Source organism: Theropithecus gelada, chromosome 9 (assembly GCF_003255815.1).
Source record: "Theropithecus gelada isolate Dixy chromosome 9, Tgel_1.0, whole genome shotgun sequence".
Taxonomy (NCBI): domain Eukaryota; kingdom Metazoa; phylum Chordata; class Mammalia; order Primates; family Cercopithecidae; genus Theropithecus; species Theropithecus gelada.
The window spans coordinates 31,086,159-31,109,392 of record NC_037677.1 but is presented as its reverse complement, the minus strand read 5'-3'; the positions used below and the strand labels follow the sequence as shown (position 1 = coordinate 31,109,392).

At 37.4% G+C, this 23,234-nt stretch overlaps 1 protein-coding gene across 1 annotated transcript; it reads left to right on the top strand.

Moving 5' to 3' along the window:
- The first annotated feature begins 296 nt into the window (after nt 1-296).
- On the top strand, nt 297-22,704 carry ARL5B (ADP ribosylation factor like GTPase 5B). The gene is made up of 6 exons (XM_025397261.1): nt 297-644; nt 6,905-6,965; nt 9,060-9,207; nt 13,479-13,562; nt 15,089-15,240; nt 16,276-22,704. Exons 1-6 carry the CDS (start codon nt 596-598, stop codon nt 16,322-16,324), a joined length of 543 nt encoding a protein of 180 aa, XP_025253046.1. The 5' UTR covers nt 297-595; the 3' UTR covers nt 16,325-22,704.
- The last annotated feature ends 530 nt before the right edge of the window (nt 22,705-23,234 follow it).

The following is a 23,234-nucleotide window of genomic DNA, read 5'->3' as shown; positions in this document are numbered from 1 at the left end:
TTAGAGAACCTACGGTCTTTTCTGGCTTTAGAGGTCAGGTCCGCAGCTGCTAGCAGCAGAGAGACTCAAATCAAAGAGGAGTCCCACAAACGCTTTGAAGGCTGACATCAGAGGGAGCACGCACCGAGGGAAACTCCCCACCTCCCTGTGATACCGCAAATTCCCAGTCGCTGGCAGTTTGGGGTTCTCCCACCGGAAGTGAAACCGAAGAAAACGCCACGTCGAAGGCGTGTGTTGCCGTAAGCGCGGCGACGTCACGCGCCTAGCTTCCGGCGATGGGTGGTCCTGGGACCGGGAGGGGAGGCGGGGTGGAGGCGGGGCTTGGGGTTGAGAGAGGCTGTGGTGGGTAGGTGGGTTCAGACCGAGGGGACTACGGGTCGGCGTTGGGCTCAGTGGGCTCGAAACAAAGGGCTATCCGGTGGGGACTCGCCGCGGCGCTTTTTGACGGGTCAGGTCGAGGCTTCTCGGCCTAGCAGTGCCCTAGCTGCGTGATCTCAGGCGGGTTCTCCTCGGCTCCCCGCAGCCCGCGCCGCGGTGGGGGGCCCGGCGCAGCGGCACCTGCTGCCAAGGGACCCCGCGGCCCGCCCCGGTGCTCATGATGGGGCTGATCTTCGCCAAACTGTGGAGCCTCTTCTGTAACCAAGGTGAGAAGGATGGAGCTGCGCGGCGGCTCGAATCCGAGGCGGAGGGTCCGGCCGCCGATGGGGACACCGGAGGCAGGGGACGGAGCGTTCGGAGAAGCGGAGGAGGAAGGGACTTAGGCCAGGGGGCGGGCAGAAACTCTGTGTTTTAGACCTGGAGGACGTACAAGAGAGACCTGACGTGTGGGAGAAACAGGGAGGCAGAAGAGAAGGCATTTGGTGTCCCAGAATCCAAACTGAGACTGTTTGGATATTGGCGAAGTAAAGCGGGACACAGCTAATGATGCCCGGAGGCGTATGGAGGGCCTTTCCCGTCGTTATTGAAGCGTACTTGTATCTATGTGTAGCCCCAGGATAAGTGTCCGGCCAGAAACCTAAAACTTTTTTTAAAAAATACTGTTGGTGCTTTGTTTTCCCGCCCTGCCCTTTGAGCCGTAAGCCAGTGCACTTTCACTCTGATTTCTTCCCCTTTCTTCTAGGACTTGGGAGTGAGTTGTCCTATTCAGATACACGAGTTTTCCAGCATCTTCATTCTAAACTTTTTTTTTTTTTTTAAGGCATTCAGAAACTAAATGCTTTTCTGTTTTGTGTAAGACGTTACGTGTCCGTAATTAGTCTAGAACAGGTAATGAGACACCTGGAAGTGGCAGGTCCAAAGGGCCGAGAAGTTGCAAAACCTGTTCTGAGTCAGAATGAGATGTGATGTCTTTTGAAGAGAGAAAACACCCAGACCAAAAAAGGGGCCGACGATAAGAAGTTTTAGGCGTCCTTTAAACAGAATGGTTCCTTAGTAATCGAAACCAATTTTGAAAATCAACTCCTTTCATTTTACATTTAAGAGCCGGACATAATTAAGAAGCCAGTTTTATTTCTTTTTATGTTGGTACCAATTTGTTACTGCTAATGTAGGTATCTAATCTTTTTCTGGATTTAAGAAGTTGTGGAGGTAATGGAATGGCTTTAGTTGACTTGTTCTGTAGATTGATAAGAACGCTAAAATAGTCTTTTTCAAGGTTATAAATATAGATTCAGGCACCCACATGTGTATATGTATGTGCCTGTATCCAGTAACCAGAGATAGTATTACTTATCAAATGATTTCAAAGTGAGCAGAGCTTCACACTTAGTGGGTATTATCCATACATTTAACATATTTTTATTTATTTGTTTTTTTTTTTGAGACAGAGTCTCTCTCTGTCGCCCAGTCTTCAGTGCAGTGGTGCGATCTCAGCTCACTGCGACCTCTGCATCCTGGATTCAAGCGATTCTCATGCCTCAGCCTCCCAAGAAACTGGGATTACAGGCGCCCGCTACCACGCCCGGCCTATTTTTGTATCTTTAGTAGAGACGGGGTTTCGCCATGTAGGCCAGGCTGGTCTCCAGCTTCTGACCTCAGGTGATTTACCGGCCTCGACCTCCCAAAGTGCTGGAATTACAGGTGTGAGCCACCGCGGCCGGCTGTAAAGCAGCATTTTAAGACGTGCTTAAAGGTATAAAGATTAATACAAAAGTCACCAGTTTTCTCTTTCCCCTGAGCTGGAGAATTGAAACATTACCAAAGTCGTTGGTTTTCCCTGTATATCCTTTCCCATTTTCCTTTCGCCCTTTCTGTTACATGGCTGCGCTCATTTTTCGTTGGAGGCGTCCTTACTCAGACTAGAGGGAATAAAAGATATAAGGAGAAAATTTAGAAGATGATGAAAGACATTCAGTGGCTCCCTTTATAATCACATAATTGTTCAGGCCTCCTAAATCTCCATTTCTACTTAGAATTTTTCTTTTCCTCTAACTTTCCTGTTGGAAAATTTAGAACCAGTGGTTATTCTGTTATTTTGTTGTTATTCATACAGCCATAGGCCAATCTTCAGAGTTTAACATAGGAGATACAAAATTAAAGAAGAAAGATGTCTTCCTGGCAAAGTACTCAAACATCAATAAACGAGACAAACATGAAAAAAAATGCAGTGTGGTAAATTATTTAACAGATATGTGTAAAAATATAACGTTGGCTGCAGCATAAGGTATACTTGGACTGTAATGTAAAGATGACTAGGAATTTGGGTGGCATGCTAGACAGACCGAGTAGAAGGGACATGTTATTCTAGGCAGAAGGACTAATATGCAAAAGGGAGAGGAATGAGCTAGTTTGGTACTTTTAGGGAAGCTGAAAATAGTTGAGCTTGGCTGTGTGTTAGTTTGCTTGCGAGGAGTGAAGAGGAGATGAAATTGGAAAGACAGCCAGGAGAACCTTATCACAGAGGGCCTCCAGTGTTGACTAGGACATTAAACTATCTAGAGCAAGGAATGGGACTCATTGAAGAGTTTAATCCACAGATGTCTCTTAGCCTGTATTTTTGTTTTCTGAGTCAACAAATTTAACTACCAATCTCAGCATTTTCCATTTTTGTCACTATATATACCTATTTCAGTGGAGTTAGATGTATTAGAATAACAGGCTGAAAGCCCCACCTCACACCAACTGAATCAGAATGGGGTGAGGTGGCCTGGGCATCAGTGCCAAGGTAAATCGAATGTGCAGCCAGTGTTAAGAACTACTGATCTTACTTTACTCCTTTCCCTTGTCTTTCTTCCAATATTTCCACATTCTCATCTTTTTTTTTCTGTAGCATTTTAGAGTCTCATGCATCTTATAAATTAGATACCTTTCTGTGAATAAGTATACTAAAGCATATGTTGTCTAAGTAAAGCATTCTAAAAGTACATTAATTCCTGCAATATTGTCTTGTTTAAACTAGAAGACTGTTTACTTTGAAAGTTATTATTCAAGGAAATAATTTCAAAATCTGATTATCTTTGCAAACATTTTATGTATCAGTGTAGTTCTATGAAATACATATGTGTGTATGATAGCTCACCTCTAAAGTTTTGCATTGTTTTTTAAATTTCTTTTGAACTTTCGTAGGCATAGTCTTTTTCTCTCAGTGTTATGACTGTACAAACCTGTCATCAGTTATTTCTTTTTTTGTTACTTGTTTGTTTTTAAATGAGATGGAGTCTTGCTCTGTCGCCCAGGCTGGAGTTAAGTGGTGCCATCTCGGCCCACTGCAACCTCCACCTCCCGGGTTCAAGCAATTCTCCTGCCTCAGCCTCCTGAGTAGTTGGGATTACAGGCGCACGCCCCCACTCCGGCTAATTTTTGAATTTTTAGTGGAGATGGGGTTTCACTATGTTTTTCAGGCTGGTCTTGAACTCCTGACCTCAGGTAATCCGCCCGCCTTGGCCTCCCAAAGTGCTGGGATTACAGACATGAGCCACTATTCCTGGCTTAGTTATGTCTTTAAATTTTGTTTATTTATTTATTTATTTTTGAGATGGAGCCTCACTCTGTCACCCAGGCTGGAGTATAGTGATATGATCTCGGCTCACTGCCACCTCTGACTCCCGAGGTCAAGCAATTCTCCTGCCTCAGCCTTTGGAGTAGGTAGAATTACAGGGACCTGCCACCATGCCTGGCTAATTTTGGTATTTTTAGTAGAGACGGGTTTCACCATGTTGGCCAGACTGGCCTCGAACTGCTGACCTCAGGTGATCTGCTCACCTCGGCCTCCCAAAGTGCTGGGATTACAGGCGTGAGCCACTGCACCCGGCCAGTTATTTCTAGTGTTACCCAGAATTAAGAACAAATGAAATACAGTTTTAATTGTAGTTCATTTTCAGAACTATGTAACAGTAACATCTTAATTTCATAATTTAATCATTTCTTTCAAATCCATGAATTTCATGTTTTTTTGAATACTAGTTGCCAACTGTGTATGATTGTTGTCCTTTACTTCTGACTGCTCAGATCTCAAATCTTGTGGCTCACATTTCTTCCTTTAGCTTATTCTGCCTTAACGCTGGACTGTAACCCAGTTTCAATCACACCAAACTTAAACTTATCATCTATCTGCATCCTGTCTTCCAGACTATTCTTTTTTTTTTTTTTTTTTTTTGAGATGGAGTCTTGCTCTGTCACCAGGCTGGAGTGCAGTGGCACGATCTTGGCTCACTGCCACCTCCACCTCCTGGGTTCAAGTGATTCTCCTGCCTCAGCCTCCCGAGTAGCTGGGACTATAGGCATCTGCCACCACGCCTGGCTAATTTTTGTATTTTTAGTAGAAACAGGGTTTCACCATATTGGCCAGCTTGGTGTAAAACTCCTGACCTTGTGATCCGCCCACCTCGGCCTCCCAAAGTGCTGGGATTACAGGTGTGAGCCACCATGCCCAACCTGGCTTTTTTTTTTTTTTTTTTTTTTTTTAAGAGATGGGGTCTTACTATATTGCCCAGTTCGGTCTCAAACTCCTAGATTCAACTGATCACTTCTCCTTGGCCTCCCAAAGTGTTGGAATTACAGGTGCGAGCCATTGTGCCTGGCCTAAAACATTCTGATTTACTATAACTGATAGTAACAGTAGTGTCTTAACCTAAAATTACTTCATTGGGACCTGTCTTTCAAAGTTATGCATAATTGGTGAGTTTTACCATCATGGGCCTTCAGTATGGTGTGAAGCATCACAATGCAAAATGTGAAGCAAGGAGCAGGATTGTTTGAAAATGACCCGGGTATTCACTTGAGTTGCTTCAACAAGGAGCCATCTGGTACTATCCCTCCATTCCTTTCTCCCAGTGGAATTATCTGCCTTCAAGTTTTGCTTATCTTTAAACTAGTGGCTTCCTTCTCACCACTGCAAGCATGTTGTTTTCTCTAGATGCTTGGTAGGTGGAGCTTCTAGCTGTCACCAAAATGTAGAATGCTCAGTGCCAGGCAGTCCATTTGTTCCTTCACTGATACAAGTTCTTGTACTTTAAGGGATAACAAACAGGGTAATACTTAAAAGATTGGGTTCATTAGAAATTAGAGGATATGTAGCCAGGCATGGTGGCGTGCACCTGTGGTCCCAGCTACTCAGGAGGTTCAGGTGGGCGGATCACTTGAGCCTGGGAGGTCGAGGCTGCAGTGAGCCTTGATCATGCCACTGCACTCCAACCTGGGCAACAAAGCAAGACCCTGTCTCAAATAAATAAATAAATAAATAAGGAGAATTATAGTGGGTTATACTAAGCAGGCAAGTTTTGTTTTGTTTTACAAAGCAGCTTCTACCATAGTGAAAATAGCCCTTCTAGAGGACCGTGTCTGTTTATCCTGCACTGTTATAGGCTGTACCTTGAGTGTGTAGGTCATTAGAAGACCTGCACGTCTCAAGAACTTAACTTTTCTCGGTCCCTCTTTTTTTAGCTGATAAAGTTTTACAACTTTAGGAATATGAGCTGATAGTTGATTGTATGACCAGAATGTTGACATTAACCAGAGGTCATCAAGAAGAGTGGGGTTCTGATATGAGATGTGCCCAGTCGTTGCCTTTAAATCAACTGTGTTGTGATTCTGTGGCAACTTCCCTACTTACCCTGTTGATGTTAACTTGTAACTTTTAGAGCATTCTTCTGCCTTGGAGAAGGGGATCTTTAGTATATTTGGCATAAGTTAAAATCTAGGAAAGATGGTATCTGGGGTGTTTTCTGTATTCAAAGGACATTGCAGAATATGTACCGCTTAACAGAATAATTAGATGAACTTTAGCAACCACTTATTAAAAGAGATGAATATGTAGTGCATGGCACCCAAAGAAGGAAAGAAATGAAGAGATTTTTGTTGTACAAAGAGCAGAAACAGAATCTGCTTGAAAGAACTGTAGAAGCCGATTGAAAAATTGTTAAACAATGAGCAATTGCATAAAAACTTGAGAGTATACGTTTGTCTTTGTGACAGGTGAAACATTTCCATTTTAAGCTCACATGGGATTTTTAAGTGAGAGGAAGAAACAGATCCTGGTATCCATAGGTGGGAAAACTTACAGATACGAAAACATTTTGATAAAAAGCTAACTTGATTGGTACAGAGCTAAAAAGGTCTGTAAAACAGGCTTTTTAGAAAACTTACATTTTAGGTTTTAATTTTTGCCTAGATTAATATTTGGATCTCCTCTCTCCTAGATGCAATATAAGTGACCAACTTTGCTGGTGTTTCCTGCTTACCCATCTCCCACATTCTTTTACAAGAGAACTAGACAGAGAATCAATGATAATTGATTGTGTTACTTAACCTGGGTAGCCTTAACATCATAACATTTCTTTCTGTATTTTAACAGTCTAGTAATAGATACTCAGTGAATGATTCTCCTTAATGAGCTAACTAATAATCATTGTTGAAAGCATGTAATTGCAGTAATGTTAAATGTTTATGGTTTGCTTTCTTTTTATAGAACACAAAGTAATTATAGTGGGACTGGATAATGCAGGGAAAACCACCATTCTTTACCAATTGTAAGTATGGGTGTCTATTAAACAGTTTTCACTAGTTATTGAAACTAATGTGTTTATAATTAATAAGAGATGCATTATAATAGTGATGGAAAAACTTAAATATGTATTTTTTGTTTTTTTTTAAATTTTTTTTAATTATTATTATACTTTAAGTTCTAGGGTACATGTGCACAACGTGCAGATTTGTTACATATGTATACATGTGCCATGTTGGTGTGCTGTACCGATTAACTCATCTGGTTTTGTTTTTAATTTTACCAAACACAATCTATAGAAAAGTGAGTGAAATAAACATTTGCTAAACCCTTCACAAACACTTACTGTTTTCTGGCCTTGAAAGAAATTAATGTTAAACTAAAATAAATAAAGCGCATATTAAAGTGCTGGGATGAGGTGATAGAGTGGATTTCACTTAGTTCTACCCACACTTGGGTTTATGTAAATAAATTGATAGCTCTAGAAAGCCATTGCTACCCTCCTGACTAATAGCTTTGGAATTTTTTAACATAGCCAGACTTGTCAAGTCAAAAGAAATGTGATCACTGCTGAAAATATTGCTGTAGTAGCTTGCAAGAGGGAAAGCCTTGAGACTTTCAGAGAAATCTATTAATACCTTAGGACATTTTCACAGCTCATCATTCCGCTTGTCAGAGTACCTTCCATTATCCTTTCAGTGCCAATGAAATGATCCTTATTAAGCAATAGAAATGGATCTACCAATCACTTTAACAAAATAGTTCTACAATTCTTTGCACCATTGTGTACCCCTTCCCACTCATCTTGCATTAGAAGACAGCCCTTTAGCTGAAGAAGCTGAAGACGTACTTCAGCTCGCCAGAAGTACTTCATTAGCCAGCAATTAACACATTTTTCAACTACTTTGCTAAAAAGCTACTGACTTAAAGTTTGTTGTTTCAGAGTTGCGTAACTACTTATTTCTATTGAAAACATTTTCATTCATTGGTGATTATGTGTTTAAATATGAATTAGCTTTTAAACATCACATATAAACATTTCAGAAACCTGTCATCTTTGTTGAAATAATTTTACACATGGCTTCAAAAATATACATAAAACGCAAGAGAGAATTGCAAGCCTCCTCCAACACAGGACTGACGTGTTACCAGCAAGGGCGTATTTGTTGAATTAATTGATTAATGTAGCTTTACCAATGATTATGATAATACAAGAGGTATGAGCATCAGTATTCTAAATATATGTATATATGTGTCTGTGTGTGTGTGCGCGCACACATATATACACACACACGCGCACACACATATTTGAGACCTAGTTTTGCTCTGTTGCTGAGGCTGGAGTGCAATGGCGTGATCTCCACTCACTGCAACATCCACCTCCCAGGTTCAAGCGGTTCTCCTGCCTCAGCTTCCTGAGTAGCTGGGATTACAGGCATCCGCCACCACACCCTGCAAATTTTTGTATTTTTAGTGAAGACGGTTTCACCATGTTGGTCAGGATGGTCTCAAATTCTTGACCTCAAGTGATCCACCCAAAGTGCTAGAATTACAGGCGTGAGCCACCATGCCTGGCCTTCTAAATATGTTTATAGTTAATTTAAATTTTCACTTGCCCATCGTTGTCTTTTTAGGACTACTTTAGATTAAAAAGCCTGAACTAATTGTTGTGGCTAAGTCTCAATTTAGACAGTCTTCAAAATTACGGATAGCCTACTATCCAATATTTTCTCTTTTGCAAGTATTGGTGTCACAGTCGCCTAGAAACTTGCTTTTCAGGATGGGATGGGACATTGGGTCTTTCATCGATAACAGGGCATGGTAGTATTGGAATTTTTGGCCACAGAAATGCAAATTCACACCACACTGTTTCCTTTCTTTTCCATCAAGCTTGCAATTCCTCCCATTTAAAAAAAAAATTTAAAAAAACATAAAGCAAGTCTTTCTTCTGGAGTTGTTGTCTAGATGTTTATTTGCACAAATGTTCTCCAGGTTTCTAATTTTCATGCTAACGATTATCATCATTGGTGCAGAAGGTTCATTGATCTTAAAAATACAGAGATAAAAGTTGCTTCAGATTCTCAAGATTTACAAGAGCTTTTATGGTATCTTTCAACAGCTTAATGAATGAAGTGGTTCATACTTCTCCAACCATAGGAAGCAATGTTGAAGAAATAGTTGTGAAGAACACTCATTTTCTTATGTGGGATATTGGTGGTCAGGAGTCTCTGCGATCATCCTGGAACACATATTACTCAAACACAGAGGTATGCTAAGATGAATTTTGAATTTTAATCAAAAGGTCCGAAGAGTAAACCTAGAAAGTAGATAGGCTGGACCTAGGTGTATTGACAGTTGCCTTTTTTTGTTGTTGTTGTTGAGAAGGAGTCTTGCTCAGTTGCTAGGCTGGAGTGCAGTGGCGCGATCTTGGCTCACTGCAGTCTCCGCCTGCTGGGTTCAAGCGATTCTCCTGCTTCAGCCTCCCAAGTAGCTGGAATTACAAGGGGGCGTGCCACCACTCCCAGCTAATTTTTGTATTTTTAGTAGAGATGGGGTTTCACCATATTGGTCAGAATGGTCTTGAACTCCTGATCTCGTGATCTGACCTCTTTGGCCTCCCAAAGTGCTGGGATTACAGGCTTGAGCCACCGCGGCCATCCTGACAGTTGCCTTTTAATAAGATCCTTTTTTGTAAGGAATTTGGGTTTCTGTTTTTTTAAAAAAGATAAAAATTTCATAAATGAGACTTAAGAATTTGGGTTTTCAAATAAAAGAAAAGGCGAATAGAAAGACTGTTTGGAGCTATTGTTAGTTGAGTGCTTACTGTTTGGCCAGGCTTTCTCTGTTCATCTTCACAAGATTTTAATATCTCCAGGGTTGGAGAGATCTGACACATGGAGAAATTATATAGCTTTCCCCATCATCTCACAACTTTCTAAGAGACCCTGACCGGGAGAGGAATGAAATATTTTATTAATTTAAAAATTTCTCATAACATGAACATTAAAAATGTTGGTAGTTTTTTTTTTTTTAGTTAAAAAAAGTGGATTTGCAAATCATCTCTCAAAGTTCTCTGCCGCTTATGAGTTCAGAGCTAACTTGGGGAACAAACCTGGATATATTCATATTTTATTTCTGCTTTTATTTCTTTCTAGGCAGATATTTTTTTAAGACCATTCAGTATAGTTTAGAGAGATTTATCCTTGAGAGTATGAGTTCACAATTGTATCCATTTAATTGTTCTTTGCAAAGATGTACACCTAACCAATTATTTTTTCTAAAATGAGACCTTTTTTTTTTTTTTTGAGACGGAATCTCACTTTGCCACCCAGCCTGGAGTGCAATGGCACGATCTTGGCTCACTGCAAGCTCCGCCTCCCAGGTTCACACCATTCTCCTGCCTCAGCCTCCCGAGTAGCTGGGACTACAGGTGCCCGCCACCATGCCCGGCTAATTTTTTGTGTTTTTAGTAGAGGTGGGGTTTCACCTGTGTTACCCAGGTTGGTCTCGATCTCCTGACCTCATGATCCGCCCACGTCAGCCTCCCAAAGTGCTAGGATTACAGGTGTGAGCCACTGCGCCTGGCCGAGACCTTTTAAAAATTGGAGTTGGACCGGGCGCGGTGGCTCAGTCCTGTAATCCCAGCACTCTGGGAGGCCGAGGCGGGCGGATTATGAGGTCAGGAGATCGAGGCCATCCTGGCTAACACAAGTGAAACCCTGTCTCTGCTAAAAATATAAAAAATTAGCCAGGTGTGGTGGGGTGCACTTGTAGTCTGAGCTACTCAGGAGGCTGAGGCAGGAGAATCCCTTGAATCTGGGAGGCAGAGTTTGCAGTGAGCCGAGGTGGCACCACTGCACTCCAGCCTGGGTGACAAAACAAGACTCTGTCTCAAAAAAAAAAAAAAAAAATGGAGTTGGAAAGGAGGAGGTAGAAAAGGATGTAATATGAAGAATTTTTGGTGAACAAAGTTGCCTTTTTAAATAAAAAACATGTATTGTTCTAGATTTATATTATAATAGCATATGTGTATATGTGTATATATTCCAATGCAATATGTAAGTAGTAAACGAAGATGGCATATCATAGATACTCAGAATTTATGGTAGCACTTAATTATTTTATTGGGTATGCAGAAGATGTTGGTAAGAAATAGTGTCGTTAAAGGGTAGCTTACATGTTTATACAGTAAAATAATGTTCTGAAACTAGAATAAGTTAGAAAGTAAGGGAAGGGCCAGCTGCAGTGGCACACTCCTGTGATCTCAGCACATTGGGAGGCCAAGGTGGGCAGATTGCTTGAGGCCAGGAGTTCAAGACCAGCGTGGCCAACATGGCAAAACCCCATCTCTACTAAAAACAGAAAACTTAGCCAGGCATGGTGGCATGTGCCTGTAGTCCCAGCTACTCGAGAGGATGAGGCATGAGAATAGCTTGAACCTGGGAGGCAGAGGTGGCAATGAGCTGAGATAGCACCACTGCACTCCATCCTGGGTGACAGAGTCTCGCTGGCTCTCCAAAAAAAAAAAAAAGTAAGGGACAAACGACATTGTAGCATATGATTAATTTAAACATCAGAGCTGTTAGTAGTTCAAAGCTCACAGTTAACTCCAGCTGTGAAAAGGACAGTTATCATTAATGAATAGGTCAAAGTTGATCCTAGTGAATCCATATGTACTTAAAGTGTTTCAAAAGGGTAGTTCTTGAAATGACTGAAACTCTGGAAGACTTAGCATGGGTCCAGAAAGAGATACCCATTACTGATGCCATTTGCATGAAATGTTCTTTTAATAAGTGATCTCTACAAGAATATCAAAATTACTACAAAGAACAGTGGCCCATGTCAGTTTGCTTTTTGAAAATTCTTCATGTGGAAGAGTCCCCTAAAAGCTGCAGTATGTCCACTATATTACAAGAAGTTACAGGTATTAAGTAATTCCTGACACCTTCCTCTCATTAACTCACAGTTGCATCCCCATATTCTGTCGATTCCTCCTTTGCCATGTGACATTCTTTCCATTTATTCCCTTGTAAGCCCAACTCAGTTTATATTCAGATTAGTTGTCTGTTCCCTTAATTTTATTTATTTTTATTTTTTATTTATTTATTTTTTTGAGACAGAGTCTCACTCTGTCCCCCAGGCTGGAGAGCAGTGGCTCGATCTCAGCTCACTGTAACCTCCGCCTCCCAGGTTCAAAGGATTCTCCTGCCTCAGCCTCCCAAGTAGCTGGGACTACAGGTACACACCACCATACCTGGCTAATTTTTGTATTTTTAATAGAGACAGGGTTTTACCATGTTGGCCTGGTTGGTCTTGAACTGTCGTCAAGTGATCCCCGCACCTTGGCCTCACAAAGTGCTGGGATTACAGGCATGAGCCACTGCGCCTAGCCTGTTTCCCTAATTTTAAAGTCATCTCTGTAATCTAATTCTACCCTTCATGTCTGTTTATTTTGCATCTATCTCCTGCTGTAATAGCATCATTTCATCTCATTTCTTAACTTTTTATTCTGTATAAAGTGTTCGGTTTAAGGGCCCTTTTCCGCTGCATCATCTCCTCCATCTCCTCCTTCTCCTCACCCACCCCTCCACATTTTTTTAAAATGAGTTAGGGCCTCTCTGTCACCCAGGCTGGAGTGCAGTTGCATGATTCTCAGTACAGCCTCAACTTCCTAGGCTCAAAGCAGTCCTCCCACCTTAGCCTCCCAAGTAGGCGGGACTACATGCATGGCTAATTTTTATTTTTAATTTTCTGTAGAGAGACAGGGTCTCACTATGTTGCCCAATGTGGTCTCAAACTCCTGGGCTCAAGCGATCATACCACCTCACCTCCCAGAGTGCTGGGATTACATGTGTGTGAGCCACCATGCCTGGCCTATATCTTCTTACTTTTTAATATGCAAGACCTACCTTTTTTCATGTATAGCTTTACCGACAGATTTCTCCTCTTTTTTCTGGCTTCTTGCCTTTAATTTCCTCTGCATCTCCAGTATATTAATGCCTAAGTATCTATGTTTCAATCTTGAGCATTTGTAGTTGATACTGTTTTATAAAATTGTCTTATTTTTAAGATGCATTTATCTTTTTCTTTCAAACTAGCTTTTCTTTCTAAGAGTTAGGAGATTGTGGTACATAGAAGTAAGTGATTATTGACTGTTTATATGAACGATAACGGAGTACTTTGAAGTTTTAGTGGAAAATATTACTGAAATTAATGTTTCTTTTAAAAAATTACTTTTTACTACCAGCATTTGAAAACAAATCATAGTATTATGTATTCGGGCATCACTTTAAAAAAATCAAGTTGGGCACAGTTTTTATTTGTTGAAGTTTTGAGTTATTTTCTTATCGTTAACATTTGGATTTTACTGCTTGATGTGATTCAGTATTGTAAAAGCTGTTTATGATGAAAAAGCAGTAAATGTTTTATAGTAATGATGATGCTGTGTAGAAAAGTACTTAGATTACTTGAGTGGTTTTACAGAAAACTTTTCAGCATCCCATTCAATTTTCTGTCTTTCCTTTTAATTTTCTTCTAGTTCATCATTCTTGTTGTTGATAGCATTGACAGGGAACGACTAGCTATTACAAAAGAAGAATTATACAGAATGTTGGCTCATGAGGTAAATTTTTAAAGTAAATCTTTAAAAAACAATGTAGTAAAGTATCTGTACATTGCCTTTGCTTTTTTGCAAAGATTAGTGTGATATGATGTTGGCTATTTTATTATTAACACAACTTTACGTACAAAACTGATGAAAGTTTTGAGGTTAAAAAAAAATGCTCATTATTTTTTCAAACTTAAAAAACTCTAAGACATTAATTGTAGATTACTACTGTTATTACAAAAAATGTTCAAACCTAAAGTTACTTAAGCATGCCTTTAAAAGTCTGATAAATGAGATAAACAAAAGGAAAACTTGAGGGTCTTTTCCCCAAAAGTTTATAGTAACTGAAAGTTTTTTAATGAATAACTCAAGATCACTTAATTCAATTCTAAGTATTTCAGATATTTAAGAAAACTTAGTAAAACACATTCATGCACCATATCAACATAAGATATGAAATATCTTAAGATACCTTGCCAATCTGATTTTCCTCCCTTCTCTTTCAGAGGTATCTACTATCCTAAAAGTAGTGATTGGTATTCTTATGCATGTTTTTATACTTTTACTACATTTTTATGTCTTGAAGTTATACAGAGTATTGTATTCCATGTTTTTTTGTTTTGTTTTTCGTTTTTTGTTTTTTTTAAGACAGAGTCTCGCTCTGTCACCCAGGCTGGAGTACAATGGCGCGATCTTGGCTCACTGCAACCTCTGCCTCCCGGTTCAGCAGTTCTCTGCCTCAGCCTCCTGAGTAGCTGGGATTACAGGTGCCCGCCACTACTCCCGGATAATTTTTGTATTTTTAGTAGAGATGGGGTTTCACCATCTTGGCCAGGCTGGTCCTGAATTCCTGACCTCGTGATCCACCTGCCTCAGCCTCCCGAAGTCCTGGGATTACAAGTGTGAGCCATTGTGCCTGGCCTGTATTCCATGTTTTTAAAACTAATAATATATATCTTTCTGAATCTTGCTGTTTTTGTACAACATTGTGACTTATCCATGATAATACATTCTGATTTATCCATGTTAATATGTACTGCTTTAGTTCATTCCTTTTAACAACTGTATAGTTTTCCACAGTATGAATATATCACAGTCAATCTATTCTTCTAATGTTTTCATAGTATAAACAATACTGAAGTGAATATTAACCAATGGGCTTATGTTATACAAAGACTAGTAAGTAAGAAGTATTGCCCAGCTCCTACCACCAGTACTCTACTTTTAAGTTTTGGGGAAACTCTAGTGTTTGGCAACGTACTATCATATTTACCTATTAGAATATTACTTATGTAGTTTTGAGTCAGTATTTAAAATTCAAATGTATTTTTTTTTCAGTTTGTCCGATTTGACTCAAAAATCAAAAATAATTATTTAATATTTATCTGTTAGAATGAATACTGAAATTATAGATATTTGAGATTATATTAAATATTAACGCCCGATTATGTTAAAGTAGAAGCACTTCATTATAACTGTTCAGCTGGTTAAATTTAAATTGTGGTATTTCACATATTAGAAATATTTTGTCTTGATTGCAGGATTTACGGAAGGCTGCAGTCCTTATCTTTGCAAATAAACAGGATATGAAAGGGTGTATGACAGCAGCTGAAATCTCGAAATACCTCACCCTTAGTTCAATTAAGGATCATCCATGGCACATTCAATCTTGCTGTGCTCTCACAGGAGAAGGGTAAGTTCATCGGTCTGAGGGGAGGTGGGACTTCTTTCAGATTTCTTCCAACTTTTTAGGCCAACTTGTTTTCTTCTTAGGTCCTGTTCCTTTTCTGTTTGTTTGTTCTTAATTAAAGGTGATTTTTATAATGTGTCTCAGGCTTACAACATAGAAATAATTCTACTAAAATCACTGGCAATTTAAAAACTTTAAATATAACGTTTTACCAAAAAGCAATAAACTATTGAATTAAGTTTTCATAATCCAAATTTTTTGATGTTCTTTGTTGCCTTTATCATATACTGAGAAAAAAACTGTAGTATCACCTTTCTTTTAAAGAGGAAGCTTGAAAGGAAGTTCACATTTTCTGCAAGGACTTAAACCTAAGCTGTCAGCTTTCTGCAAGAGAACATCTTCTTTATTATTAGAAGGTCTTTTGGGAAGCATAATTCTAGACAATAAACATTTGAGACAAATGCCATATAGTCTATTCTTCCATTTCTAACAATTTAAATGTGGGTATTAGGCCAAGAAGAACCCAATATTATTTATGTATTACCCAGTTTATACCAGAGAGCTTATCCACAAATCAACCTCACCTTCTTAGTTTTTCTCTTAGTATTTATCAGAAATAGCTTGCAGTAATAGCTGTGTGTAGGCCTTTTTGACTCATACTTTTAAGACTGAGTCGTAAGTATTCCATTCTTTGGAATTGAGGAGGGTAAGGTGAAGTTCCTGTTAACTTTCCCTAGTCGTTAAAGTCTCAGTTAATTTTAAAAGGCGGGGAGTATTTGCAATATTCATGGCAAAACTGGCAAAGTTGTATCTTCCAGATGAGACTGAAGCAGTTTCCCACAAACTGATTAAGAATATTTAAGAAAACATTCCATTTAAAAATTTAACTTATTATAGTGTGGCTTAAATGTTGACACTGATGTATATAAATAATGATTGTGCTACCAGCCTTTGGTTAAGACTTAAAAATAATAAGTATCCTTTCAATTTTTAAGTATAAAGTTTTTAATTTTAAAAATATTTCTATCTTTTGTTCAGGTTATGCCAAGGTCTAGAGTGGATGACCTCCCGGATTGGTGTGAGATAACTTTTTTGCTTGAAAGAGACTGCTCTATTTATTGTGTGACATGAACATTTTTTCCTAGTACCTTTGGCTGCTAAGGCAGCAGCATGTTTAATTTATAACAACACAAACCTCTGAGAGCAACACTTGAATCAAGTGCAGCTGAACTGGAACATAAAAGGTTTTTTCTTAACTTTTTTTTTTTTAATACACTAATCTTGAGTTGGATGAACATAATGTATAACTATGTTTTCGGCAACAATTCTTCTGTTTATTCTAATTATTCAGTGACTATCTTGTAAGAAATGTTTGTCATATGCGTGATGTCGTCTGAAATATTCTTATAACCTTAATGACCAATTGCTTTCAATTCTTGACCACCACGCCCTCCCAACCAGAGAATTACTGGTTTGATAGAGTAGTCATGGAAACCATCAGGTACTGTCTGCAAACTTCTCCAGCACTAAATATTTGTTCCTTCTATAAACCGTTCATCTTTCGGACAGAACTTACTACAAAGAAAGAAATCTGCCTAGAAGATATATGTAAGGAAGATTCCACATCATGAGTGCTTGCCTTTTAACTTCCCCCACATTACTGCGAGTCATGGAATAATATTTAAGTTGTTATTTGCATGGAAATTAAGTAGGCTGTTTATTTTTCTAAAGGAATCAAGTTCACTCTTCTGCCTGCAACATTTGGTCAAAAACTAACCAAGGTAAAATATTTATTGAAAAGCCCAGCTTTGATGTTAAATATTCTTGAATAAATCTGATATTTTAAGAACGTCACATTATTCAATGCATATAAAACTATCAGAAGTTAGTAAAGCATACCAGCACTAAAAATAAGACAATTGGAATATATTTTAGTCTCAGTTTACAAACAACTTTATTATCAACAGAAATTTTAGCTCTTTTCTTTGCAAGATATATCACAGCTACTTTGGGCAGTAGCTAAAGCTGAAGTATGAACAGTCCATTTTGTTTCTTACAATTTGAAGTTGTGTCTGTCATAACATTTTTACCACCAGCAGTATATTACTTAAAAAAACTACATGGGTTTCCTTGAATTTATTTGACGGTATTATGTAATAGACTTGAAACAATTGCCATCTTTGTAGTTACGCCTTGGGTTCTAAAATCGTATCAGAAACTGCTGAATTTAATCCTAGCTTTTAGAATATTAATATGAGACTCAAAGTTAATATTCTTAACAACTTATAAATTAAAAAGTCATCATCTATCAAAAGTTTATTGGATGGCATTAAAATGTTTTTGAGGCAGTTGTCTAATATGAACAATAATCTAGACAGTATATTCCTTAAGAGGAAAGACAAGTGTTGTATTTCGATCCTGTTTATTCAAATGTGTGATTTTGCTGAAATGAAAGGGATAAAATGAATACTTAGAGAATAATACTTCATTTTTGCAGTATTTTTTAATTTTGATGAAAAAGATTCAGTGTCTGTAATCTCAAAATATGTTTTCAAAATTGGTATTTTATTTTTAATATTTTTGTAGGTTGATTTAAATTTTGCTCTTTTTTCACGTGTTCTTGATTTATTATATTTAGTCAAGTTAATTTAGTCGAATGTGGTAACATTTTTCTGATTTATCTTTAGCTGTAGCACACTCTTGAACTGAACAGTGGCCAGAGGAAAGCTTTCTGGGCTTTGGAAAGCAGTTAACTTTGTTTTAAACCTTTTTCTTAGTGATTCTATATCAAGTAGAGGATAAGTTTAGTTTAACTTAGTTTTTAATATAACCCATAATCAAGAACATGAGCAAAAAGCAGACATAAATCAATATGGATACTTTGTGGTGTCTGTGCGGTGTGGGGGAATTAAGAAAATGCCATTTACCTAAGCGCAGTTTGCCTGAATTTCTACTTGGTTATGTTGTTTACCATAAGTACTGAGGATAATTCCCCTAAGTCTGTCCTGAGAAAAAGCATACTTAGTACTCCTGTATTTGTTCTTATGAAATGATTATCTGCCTTCTTGTATCTAGTAAGATTGGCTGGTTCAATTTTCTTCTGTCAGATTATATGGTTATTTTTTATATTGCCACATCAGCATTATATTAAAAGTGTTTTTAATAGTTGATTGTATTTTGCCAACTACTAGTATAGACTCAAATTTGCTATTTAATTTTTAAAATACAATTTATTTTCTAAATCCTTTAAAAAATATTTGGTTAGTTTTGGATTAGAAGTGATTTATGTTAGCCATGTGTTGAAGATGAAATTGGCATCAGTGTAGACTGTGCTGATTGGGAAAAGTTCATGATTAGGAAATTCATGTAAGACTTTTTAAGAGTATTTTTTAGGTTTTCACTCAATCTTTCCTGTTACAGTAACGTGAAAACCAATTATTCTTTACTCCAAGAGAATGTTTTAACCCAAGCAAGTATCTAATACTAGAGCATTGGTTCTGCCATTCATTGTAAATCAATGAACTATAAGATACTGTCTGAAAAATGTACATTTGTAATTAGTGCCTTTATTCATATTTTGAAATACATTCTTAGTTTTATATTATACCTGTTCTTTGGAAGTCACATTAGCAGCTAATTATTTCAATGATGAAATAATTTGTGTTTCATATCCCCCTTCACCTCCATGTATTGGCTAGCACAGTTTAGAGTAAGTGAAAAGCAGGGGACCCACCTACATTACCTTCAGGAGACTGTTCTACCTTTTATTTTTAATTTGAAAAGGAAATTAAATTTCAACAGAAATCTTTTAAGTATGTTATAACCAAAGTGTTCAGTTATCCTTGCAAGTTCAAATACAGCATTTTTCTTAATTTTGAGCATGTCATGTCCTTCATCTTTAAACCCATCAGTCATACTGAAGCCCATTTGAGAACTCTTAGAATTAATAGAACGTTTTATAAGGGAATATACTGAATATTTTTTATTGTTAATGTAACTTAATTCCTTAAAACCTGGAATATTAATATATATAATCTATTAAAAACTGAAGATGAAATATGTAATTTTTGCTTGTAGTTTCTTGTGTTAGTATGCTTAAAGGTATCAATATTTTTATTCTATATTCATTAGAAGAAAGGTAAGAAATTTAAGTTTCATTGCTGAAAAATTTTCAGTGGGTGCCACCCCATAGCCATAGTCATTTTGATTAAGCATAATTTAACTTTCATTATAGCATAAACAGAAAATAATTATTTTACTATGGAAACAGTGCTAGGCAGTGCTGTAAACAATATTCTCTGAAAAGTTGTGGGGCTCACAAAGAAAATTTTAAAGAATATAGAAACTTTTTAAAAAAATCTTTGTAGTTTCTTAGGACAAATTATAAATATAATTGTTCTGAATAATCAATTTTTATTTAGTCCTTAACTATGTAAAACCATATCAGTAGAAAAATGTACTGGTGTCATGTCTAAAGATGGATAAATTTCATTGGAATTTATCTTTGAAGACTAACTTTATGAGGCAGACTGTTCGTCTACGGCTTTGGAACCAAAAAAACTTCACCCTGATTCAGTTCTAAAGGCTATTTTACATTTTGCCGGGGTAAAGTGACTTCAAGATACAGCATGGTGTCTTGTATCTAGTAGAATATTGTGCTATTTTAAAAAGTGGATTTGAGCTCTAATTTGGCCGTTTCGCAGTTGTCTGGTTGACCTTAGACAATTCGTGTCCACGGTTTTCCTTTTGTTTTTCTCATACTGAGGAACTTAAACTACAGCTCTAAAATGTCTTTTGGTTTTAAAATTCTGAATTCTTATATACTACTATTAAAAATCCCCCAAATAGTAGGGAAATACATGTAATATGAAATTAAATGTATCTTTATCCATTATTTGATTCCCACCTGTTATTTTATTTAGATTATGAATACAGCCAAGTAGGGAAAAAAGTATCAGTAACTGCTATTCAACTTAAGTTCAGCGAATAGCTAATGACAATGCAAAAGAGAAAACAAGCCATATTGCTAAGAGAAGGATAGTAAGCTGCTTAGAAAGAACCAGCCTGTGTTGGAAGTAATTCTCTTCTAGAGAACTTACCTTATTTTCCTGGCTTGTACTAATTGAATGTAAGTGGTTAGTTTGTTCAGAGTTTATTGCCTTTTGATGCCATCCCAAACTACAGTTCTGTGTGACTTTCCATATTGAAAGAGTAGGGTCAGTAGCCAGGTTGTCAATCTTTTACAAATGTCTACATAAATCTGAAAGTGGTTTATATTCAAGGTTAGTTTTTCAGTAGTGTCTCATCCTTATTGATTCACTATTACTGTGAAAAGTGAAATCCAAAAGCCAGGTTCCCCCCAAAAGTATTTTTTTTTAAATTTTAGGTTACCAAAATAAATAGAAAAAGACTAATATAAAAAAATCTTCAACTATTCCATTTTAAATTTAAAGCAGACAAAAAAAAAAAAAAAAATTGTGCCCATCAGACCTAAAGGCAGCTTTAAGTGTATATAGTTTGGTGAAACATTTGGTAAATATTAATTTGGAGGTTTAGAAGCATACCGAAAAACAAATTCAAAGCACTTGCAAGTAAAGACAATACCATGGGGTTGAAAAATCTTCAAAAGGATATTAGATAAGAGAAAATGTGAATGAAAGCAATGAATTTCTGCCTCTCCCCGTATTTAGGGTACTTAAAATTACTAGAAAATACAGTCTTTTTACCGTAGAGCTAGATGGCCTGTATTATTATTAATGTGGCCAAAGGAGTAAAGACTGATTAGGGATTTAGAATTTGGAACTGTAGTCACATGAAGGCATCTTTTGCATTTCTTAAACCAGTAATCTACATTTTCTCCTGGAAATGGAGAAATATAAAATGTGCTGGGTATAGCTTTTGGAATAGAAAACAAAGTTTTAAAAGAATGGATATGTTTTCTTGCACAACTTGTAAAATTTTAATTAAAAAATTACCTCATTTTTCTACCCATAAGGTGCTTTGCTCAAGTTTGTGGGATGTTGTACCATCCCATAAAAACCCCCTTCACCCAAACTGTATTTGAAATATGCAGAATTCATAACTAAGGGATAGCATTCCTTGGAGATTTTGTTTTGTTTTACTCTTGTTTACCACCAGCTGGGCCAACATGGTAGATATATCAGATACACATACGGTTTTCATTAAAGCACATAGGAAAGTGCTCGGTCAATATTTAATTAGTTTAATTAAATAAGGGAAAGGAGAAATCCTAAATTGGATTGATTCTATTGTACTGTGAATATATTTCCATCAGTGTTGGTAAGATATCAAATGACCATCAGTTGATCCCAGTCATCAGTGACTTTTTTGCATGTGTAAGCCCCATTCACAAGAGACCATAATCATTTTAATCTTTATATTTTCCCTCAGGAAATGTAGGGACTCCGAAAGCCCCTATTTTGTTCTCTTGGAGTAAACTGTTGAGTGTAGTTACAAAAACTTGTATTTATGGTTTTAAAAAAGTTTAACTGCTATTTCATTGAAAGTGTGAAATAAAATGGTCATTTTTTTTCAATTACAGAATAGTTACAGATTTTACCATGTTCATCTATTCCACAGAGCATGTTAAAAACAACAACAACAACAAAAACCTAACAGCAATTACAACCTCGGTGTTGGGTTTATTCTAATCAGAGTGAATGATTATAATCACACTTTACTATTTTAGCATAAATTGGTGCTTTAGAGCATTAAAGAGGAAGCAGCAGGCCCTGTACTCAATATTTATTATTTCTTGCCTCAGAATGCAAAACAACTTTAAAGTGTCTGTATTCATATTTATGTGCATTTCTTAAGATTTAAATACAAACTGTTGTTACTCCTCAAGCTTCAGACTTTCTGCGAAAGCTCTAAGAATATTTTAGTTTCTATGCTTGGTCAACTAGAAGATGGTATTAATAGGTCAGAATTAGGAATTGGATCGCTCTGTGGGTCCTCTGGTATTGTGCAGAGGAAAGAAAAATATCTTTTACACCACAGACTGCACGTCTGAACCCCAGCCAAACAGATGTGTTCCATTGGTCCAATATATAAGCATTAACAACAACAACAAAAATTTAAAGCAAGTAAATTAATGCATTCACATTATCACTTCTTGAAAATGGTTCAAAGCATGTTTTCCTGATGGTGGGATTGTTTAAATGCCATGTTTTAAAGTTTTTAATACTTTATTACTGTTATGAAGTGCTTCTTTTATATGTTAAGTTTAGGTTGCCAGTACTTGTAATTTTTATTTCTGCAATTATGTTATAATGAGTTGTTTGCATGCCTATTTAACCCAAGTAAAAGGATGCTATTTGCTCTGGAATGTTCATCTTTTAGACAGGTTTTGGCTCATTTCCAATCATGGTGCAATATAGTGTAACTTTCATTTGTTTTCATTCAACAGTTTTATTTTTGTCATAATAAATAATTACTTTTCCAATACAAAGTGAACCCAGTGTTTTCTTTTAAAGATAAAATCTGCTTTAACAGTCTTGTTTGCAAATGATAGAAACTCACCTATGCCAACAAAGAGCGGAGAATTTTATTATAGGTGTGAGGTGGTGGGGGCTCACGGAACCCATGGAACAACTGGATTTGTAGAAGAGAAGGGGACTAGAGACTGGACCATTTAGGAACAAGCAGGAAGTTACCTTTTCTCCTACTCATCTGTTTCTTTCATCTGACTGGATTTGTCTGTTTCCTGATCCACGTGACAGATAATGTCCCAAGTCCAGTAGCCTCCTAAATTTATGCAAGGAAGAAGTCAGGTTATTGTTAGATTTTTAGTTACAACTCCATATTCCCCAGGGAAATTATTCATTAGCCAGCATTGGGTCATTTCCTCTCTCTGATCTAAACAGCTGGCCAAGTGAAAGGTGCATTTACCAGAGAACGGGAATCCCTGGCCTGGGAAGGTGATCCAGATTGGTGTGTACTCCATTGTGGGATATAATTGGGATCATCTACCTAAG

Bases quoted from the DNA above. Each gene is read 5' to 3' on its own strand.
- ARL5B (XM_025397261.1), top strand. From the start codon at position 596: ATGATGGGGCTGATCTTCGCCAAACTGTGGAGCCTCTTCTGTAACCAA. The intron at 645-6,904 runs GTGAGAAGGATG...TTCTTTTTATAG, and splicing joins GAGCCTCTTCTGTAACCAAG to AACACAAAGTAATTATAGTG. The intron at 13,563-15,088 runs GTAAATTTTTAA...TCTTGATTGCAG, and splicing joins ACAGAATGTTGGCTCATGAG to GATTTACGGAAGGCTGCAGT.